The sequence below is a fragment of the Leptonychotes weddellii genome, chromosome 6 (genome assembly GCF_054177405.1).
Source record: "Leptonychotes weddellii isolate Sample4059 chromosome 6, ASM5417740v2, whole genome shotgun sequence".
Classification (NCBI taxonomy): Eukaryota; Metazoa; Chordata; class Mammalia; order Carnivora; family Phocidae; genus Leptonychotes; species Leptonychotes weddellii.
The window spans coordinates 29,725,273-29,732,588 of record NC_138374.1 but is presented as its reverse complement, the minus strand read 5'-3'; the positions used below and the strand labels follow the sequence as shown (position 1 = coordinate 29,732,588).

The 7,316-nt window shown below is 34.7% G+C and overlaps 1 protein-coding gene across 1 annotated transcript in view; it reads left to right on the top strand.

The window, feature by feature from the left end:
• The window catches only part of HELLS (helicase, lymphoid specific), a 37,828-nt gene that overhangs the window by 20,212 nt on the left and 10,300 nt on the right, over positions 1 to 7,316 (top strand). The window contains exons 10-17 of the mRNA XM_006735578.3: positions 228 to 371; positions 2,690 to 2,886; positions 3,080 to 3,176; positions 3,472 to 3,633; positions 5,158 to 5,297; positions 5,385 to 5,523; positions 6,149 to 6,232; positions 6,314 to 6,433. Coding sequence (XP_006735641.1) covers positions 228 to 371; positions 2,690 to 2,886; positions 3,080 to 3,176; positions 3,472 to 3,633; positions 5,158 to 5,297; positions 5,385 to 5,523; positions 6,149 to 6,232; positions 6,314 to 6,433 — 1,083 coding nt within the window. The remainder of the gene's footprint in view (positions 1 to 227; positions 372 to 2,689; positions 2,887 to 3,079; positions 3,177 to 3,471; positions 3,634 to 5,157; positions 5,298 to 5,384; positions 5,524 to 6,148; positions 6,233 to 6,313; positions 6,434 to 7,316) is intronic.

Sequence of the window (7,316 nt, the reverse complement as noted above, 5' to 3'; positions counted from 1 at the left end):
AGAATTCCTCATATCAATGAGATCATATGATACATGTCTTTCTCTGTTTGACTTATTTCACTCAACATAATACCCTCCAGTTCCATCCACGTCGTTGCAAATGGCAAGATCTCATTCCTTTTGATGGCTGCATAATATTCCCTAAATGATTAATTTTATATTTTCCAAATTGTTGATATTTGCATTTTGTTCTAAAGTTTGTTATAAATCAATATAAAATCTTTTAGATTCCTACTATGTTATATCATGGGACCCAGCAGGAACGTCGAAAATTGGTAAAGAATATTCACAAGCGAAAAGGGACACTGCAGATTCATCCTGTGGTAATTACTTCATTTGAAATAGCCATGAGAGATCGAAATGCATTACAGGTATGATTGGTCTCCATTGAACTCTTTGTAATCCATAAACCACATTTTTCGTATTTCATAGCACATTCTCATCATCTGGTAGCATTTGTTTAATTTTTTTTCTGATGAAAGCAGTAGATTGTGTTCTGCAGATTCTTTTAGAAACCAAAGGTTTAAATTAACAGATTGAGAAGGTTGTAGTTTCTAACAAGAAAATTAAAGCAATAGCATCTTGACCTATAGCCATAATATCATTTTAGTGTGTTAAATTCAGCTAGACATTAATCTGTGAATAGGTTACAGATAGGTCTGACATGTGGTTTAAGTATATAGAACTTATCCATTTAATTTTAATTAAATAAGAATAGAATATGTGAACACAAGTTATTTTTAGACTGTCTTATGGATATATGGCGTCTGTTTTTTGTGTATGTCGTAGCTACTTATTTATTAGTGCCCAAGTTATAATACAGTTGGAAAGTTAACCTTTGCTCATTGTCTCTCTCAGTTCATTTTTTGGTATTTGCACTTCTCTATCACTGTTCCACCTATTTCACGTATAGTTCTTTACAGCTTTGTTTTCCTTTCTCTGTCTGGTGTATCAAATTTTACTTGTGTGCTGGTGGAAATTTGGAATATGAATTGCAGTTATATTACTTCTTCACAGTAAAAGTAATATACACTCCTTCTAGAAAAAAAGCATTCAGACTTCAAAGCAGTTGTAATTCTGAGAATGCCGCTGCTATATTAAGTATTTTTGTTAACATAGATATAATTTATACATTGTGTCTTGAAACTTCAGTTTTCTGCTAAATAATATAACATGAAGACCTTTCTGATTATTTTGACCTCCCTACCCTGCCCATATTGGAACAGATAAGCTTTATTGTCAATTCCATTTGCTAGTGGCTAGAATTTTTGTAATTTTCCCTTTCTCTGAACTTAGGATATTATTTTAAGGATCTTCCCTTTGGGGGTGCAGGGCCCCTATTGCTGAGTGACAGCAGAAGTATCCGTTAACTTACCAGATCATTTTTCAGAACCCTCATTTCTGTTGCATTGAGTTTTCTCTTTGCTTTTACTTACTCATTTATATTTGTTTGGCTTTTTTATGGTAGATGTCTTACGGTGAGAGGTTACTTAGGTTATCTGGTATTACCAGCAAAAGAAGTCCCAAGTTGTTTTTCTTTAAAAAAAAAAAGTCCTAATATTATGTTAAAAAAGTTTTTTTATTCTGTTATGAATGTATTAAAGTGAAATGCAAAAAATGCCCCATTTCATACTCTTCCCCCCAATTTGCCAATCCTGTTCTCCAAGGATACCTACACTTGCCAGGTTGGTATTTATATTTCCTAGAAATATCCCATATTTCTGTATTTTTAAACAATAAAATAGATGAACTTCAAGCTTGCCTGATTAAGATTTTTTGTTGTTTTTGCTTTTTTTTCCACAAGGGTATTTTTCTCCTTTGAGATTATAATGCTCCGAGTAAGATTGCAGTTTTGTTGTTTTTGCTTTTTTTTTAACGAAGTTTTGGAAAATGAGAAAATAATTTTTATGACAACTTGCTGAAAGTAAATGAGTGGCTTTCTGTGAAGATAGAAATTACTAAAACTGGCTCCAGAAGAAAGGCAAAGTCTAAACAAATCAGTAATTATGTAAGAAACTGAGAACACCATCAGATTAAAAAGAGTGTCCATTTCAGATGTAGGCCTCAAGAATGAAAATTCTAGTATTTAATGTTTCAGAGCGTGGGGAACTAATAAAAGCTTTAGTTCTTTTTTAGGAATCTAGTATAACACTAATCAAAACCTGACAAAGCATTACACAGGGAAACCACAGATTGCCTTTTTTTTTTTTTTTAAGATTTATTTTGAGAGAGAGAGAGAGAATGAGAGAGAGCACAAGTGGGAGGAGTAGAGGAAGAAGGAAAGAATCTCAAGCGAACTCCATGCTGAGTGCAGAGCCCAATGTGGGGCTCGATCTCACGACCTGAGCCAAAATCAAGTAGGACACTCAACCGATTGCACTGCCCAGGTGCCCCCAGACTGCTTTGACTAAAGAATGTGAATAGAAAATATTTAAATACATAATAGCAGGTGGACTTTATTAGTTCATAGCCAAGGGAAGTCTATTTTAGGAACACAAGTATACATCAGTTTTAGGAAATTTATCCTTTTAGTAGATCAGAGGAAAACATGACCATTTCAGTAGGTACAGAAATGCCATTTGATAGAATTGAACATCCATCCCTGATAAAGAAGTTTTATTTTTGAATTGTTTTTAAAAAAAATTGTGAGATTATCATTTTAAAGTTTTTCCCTAAATTCCTTTTCTAGCACTGCTATTGGAAATACTTAATAGTAGATGAAGGACACAGGATTAAGAACATGAAATGCCGTCTAATCAGGGAGTTAAAACGATTCAATGCAGATAACAAACTTCTTTTGACTGGTACTCCCTTGCAAAACAATTTATCAGAACTTTGGTCATTGCTAAACTTTTTGTTGCCAGATGTATTTGATGACTTGAAAAGGTAGGTAAGCCAGTTATTTAACTATTTTCTATATTTTTCTAACCTCAAATCTGTGCTTAGTTAAAATTAATTCCTTTCTTCTAGGTAGTTGGATTAAAATGATAGCTTTTTGGCAAGTTCTTCGTGATATATATATGTTAATATAATTGATTTATGTGATAGGTTAACTTGTAATCATTATTTTCTCTTACAGCTTTGAATCTTGGTTTGATATCACTAGTCTTTCTGAAACTGCTGAAGATATTATTGCTAAAGAAAGAGAACAGAATGTATTGCATATGCTGCACCAGGTTGTGACTTTGTCTTAATTCTGCTCACTGTGGACTCCTAGAATAAAAAAGGAACCCCATAAATTGCCTGTTCAACCCTTTGTAGTAGATTTTGAAAACGTGACCTCTGGGGGTGGGGAAAGAGCAAGGGACTAAGTTAAATCTGAGGGAGTGGGGGTCTTCATTTTTTAAGACTTCATAGTATTTATAAAGGAAAAAAGGGAAAGAAGGGATAAAGAGGTGTGTGGAGAGAGTATTGCCTGAAAGCATACGAATGCTTAATATTCACATACATTTATTCATGTTTAAATTTTAGATTCTAACACCTTTCTTACTGAGAAGACTAAAATCTGATGTTACTCTTGAAGTTCCTCCTAAACGAGAAGTAGTTGTTTATGCACCGCTTTCAAAGAAACAAGAGATCTTTTATACAGCCATTGTGAACCGTACAATTGCAAACATGTTTGGATGCAGTGAGGTAGAGTGTGGATTTGACATAAACTGTAAATGACAGTTGATGTTGGAAATTTCATGGTTAATTTCAGTCTTAGAGGTTATCACCTCTTTTTTAGGACTTGTCGAGGGTGAATTTCTAACTAGAGTAGAAGGCAGTAAAAGTTGTCTCGTAGTAATTCTGTGATCCTCCTAAAATTCAGGTGATGGCTCATGCATTAATTGCTTTATAGTTATCTGGAATGTTTGTTAAAATTTTTTATTCCTGTCCCAGATTAACCCAAATCATGCTATGTGGGAATGGACTTGGAAATACATTTGAACAAGCACACACTATATACCAGAGTTTCCCAGCTAGACCAGTCCCACCCCCCCCACACACACAATCCCTTTCTAGGTTATTGATCTCCAAAAAATGTAGTAGAATACCTTATTTGAAAGAAATATCTTCTTTATTCACCCACCATATTACATTAAAATGTGGAATGATTAAAGTGGAATGTGATTATCTTAAAACTAAAGATTAGGAGACCCTTAAATTTTGTTTAAATGTCCAGATTTTTTACTGTATGCCATGTATCTATTTTTCAAAACATGGTTCTATACATTTCTGTTTTGTGCAACCATTAGACTGTTCCACAATTTTTATTTTTATTTTTTTTAAGATTTTATTTATTTATTTGACAGAGACACAGTGAGAGAGGGAACACAAGCAGGGGGAGTGGGAGAGGGAGAAGCAGGCTTCCCGCCGAGTGGGGAGCCCGACGTGGGGCTCGATCCCAGGACCCCGAGATCTTGACCTGAGCCGAAGGCAGACACTTAACAACTGAGCCACCCAGGCGCCCCTGTTCCACAATTTTTATTATAATTAAAGAGAGGATCTGGCTTTTTAGCTATTAGAAATTTAGAATCGTTGCGGGCGCCTGGGTGGCTCAGATGGTTAAGCGTCTGCCTTCGGCTCAGGTCATGATCCCAGGGTCCTGGGGTCGAATCCCACATCGGGCTCCCAGCTCAGCGGGGAGCCTGCTTCTCCCTCTGACCCTCTCCCCTCTCATACTGTTTCTCTCTCGCTCGCTCTCTAAAAAATAAATAAAATCTTAAAAAAAAGAAAAAAGAAATTTATAATCGTTGCTTATTTTGAGGAGTTTCATTGCAGTGTTATACAAATCCAAAGAAATAGTCTCTAATGCAGATATGTGGAGCCCCTTAATTTAACCCTAAGTTATTAAATTCTTTAAATAAGTTCAGAACAGTTCATCCATCCTTAATTTTTTCCACTGAGATATGGAGGCATTTACTCTAATTCTATAATATTGTCATAAGCATTAAAATAAATTTCATATGACCTCATATGCACTTGGCCAAAGTTTAGGGATCCTTCGTTTTGTGCCTTTGGAAATCCCTAAACTTGATGATGAAAGACAAAATTATTTTTTTCTTTATATCTTAAAACATTTGCACATAAAAATATTACAATCCACTTTATGTATTTAGAATTTAAGGGTATAGCTTCTTAAACATATATTTCTCTTTAATTGTTCACTTTTAGAAAGAAACCGTCGAGCTAAGTCCCACTGGACGACCAAGACGGCGAACTAGAAAGTCAATAAATTACAGCAAAATAGATGATTTCCCTAATGAATTGGAAAAATTGATCAGTCAAATGCAGCCAGAAGTAGACCGAGAAAGGTGTGAGTTTAAAATAAATTTAAGTATCTTTTAAACCGTGATACTTTTTGTATTTCTCACATTCATGGATTCTATGTTTTTTGGTAGAGCTGTTGTGGAAACAAATATCCCTATAGAATCTGAGGTTAATCTGAAGCTGCAGAATATAATGATGCTCCTTCGTAAGTGCTGTAATCATCCATATTTGATTGAGTACCCTATAGACCCGGTCACACAAGAGTTTAAGGTGAATACCATTTAATAATGTACTGTTTTGATATCTATAACTATCCCTCCCTCCCATTCCCTCCCTCCCCCCTCCTTTCTTCCGCCCCCTCCAATAAATAAATCTTGAAAGAAAAGAATAAACTTCAACATCTGTGCAGTAAGTTTAAGCTTAAAGTTGTCTTATAAAGCCTTTGGGGGAGGGGTGGGGAGGATAGTTCAAGGTTGGACTTAAATTAATTTTTGTTTTTTTGTGAAGTCATTCGCTTTATTTATTTTTTGAGAGAGAGCATGTGTGGACTCAGTGGGGGGGAGGGGCAGAAGGGGAGAGAATCTTAAGCAAGCTCCATGCTCAGTGTGGAGCCCTATGTGGGGCTTGATCTCATGACCTGAGCTAAAAGCAAGAGTGGGGTGCTTAGCCTACTGAGCCACTCAGGTGCCCCCATTTTAAATACCAGAGTATGTCTTTCCTTGAGAAAAAACTGTCTTCTGATTTAAAAAGATCAAATGATAAGGTCAGTTTTTTTTTATTTAAAGTTTTATGGGGACTTACTGAAAATGAACTATTTACATAGATTTTATTTTGACAAAAACAGATTATTGGTAATTATTATGACTATTTTTTCTGTTCTTTGCCTGCTTTTAAGATTGATGAAGAATTGGTAACAAATTCTGGGAAATTCTTAATTTTGGATCGAATGCTGCCAGAACTAAAAGCCAGAGGTCACAAGGTGGTACTTTTGACTGGAATTTGGGTTATTTAATTACTTCCTATTAATTGGTATAGATACTAAGATATATTTAAATTTCAGGTGCTGCTTTTTTCACAAATGACAAGAATGTTGGACATTTTGATGGATTATTGCCACTTTAGAAATTTCAACTTTAGCAGGCTTGATGGATCCATGTCTTATTCAGAGAGAGAAAAAAATGTAAGACTACTTATGTCATACATACCAAATTCTCTTTTGTAACTATCTTGATTTCTAAAGTAATATTCATCGTAGAACCACAAATTGATAGACTAAAAACCTTGTAGCAGGATGAAAAGCATAAGCATTATTTAGTATTAGTAAGTCTTAATGTTTCTTAAATTATGTATGTTTTCTGGTCCAACTTGACTTAATAATATCCTAACTTCACTACCACTGTAAGAATATTGAGATAACAAGACCTTTTTTTCTCCTGACTTTGGCTGTTCTCTCTACCCCAACATTTCACTGAAAATATAAAATCTGAGCAACTGAAAGAATTTTACAGGAACACCTATAAATCCGAAAACCTGCCGTTAAGCTTATACTATTCCTTTTTGTCATATGCTTGTGATATAGAATCAATCCATTTCTGTATCTATTTAACATTTTATCTTTTGGGGGGCATTTCAAAATAAATTATAGAAAATAATTCCCTTCTATTATTTCAGCATATTTTGTCTTTTTGGGTAAATTTTACATATCCTGAAGTGAATAAAGTCAAGCATACATTTTCTGAGTTTTGATGAATGCAAACTTAACAGTAGCTCAGCAAGTTCTCTCATGCCCGCTTTCAGGCAACCCAGTTTTCCTACCTACCCCATCCACTGGGAAACCACTTGGGGTTTTTGTTGTTGTTGTTCTGGTCACTATTTTTTAAGAGAGGATGGTCTAGACTTTTTTTTTTAATAATACTAGATATTCTTCCTTAAACTTCCCTTGTGACGTGTGAGTTTTCTTTTTTAACAAAAATATCCTTTTTTTTTAAAGATTTTATTTATTTATTTGACAGAGAGACACAGCGAGAGAGGAAACACAAGCAGGGGGAGTGGGAGAGGGAGAA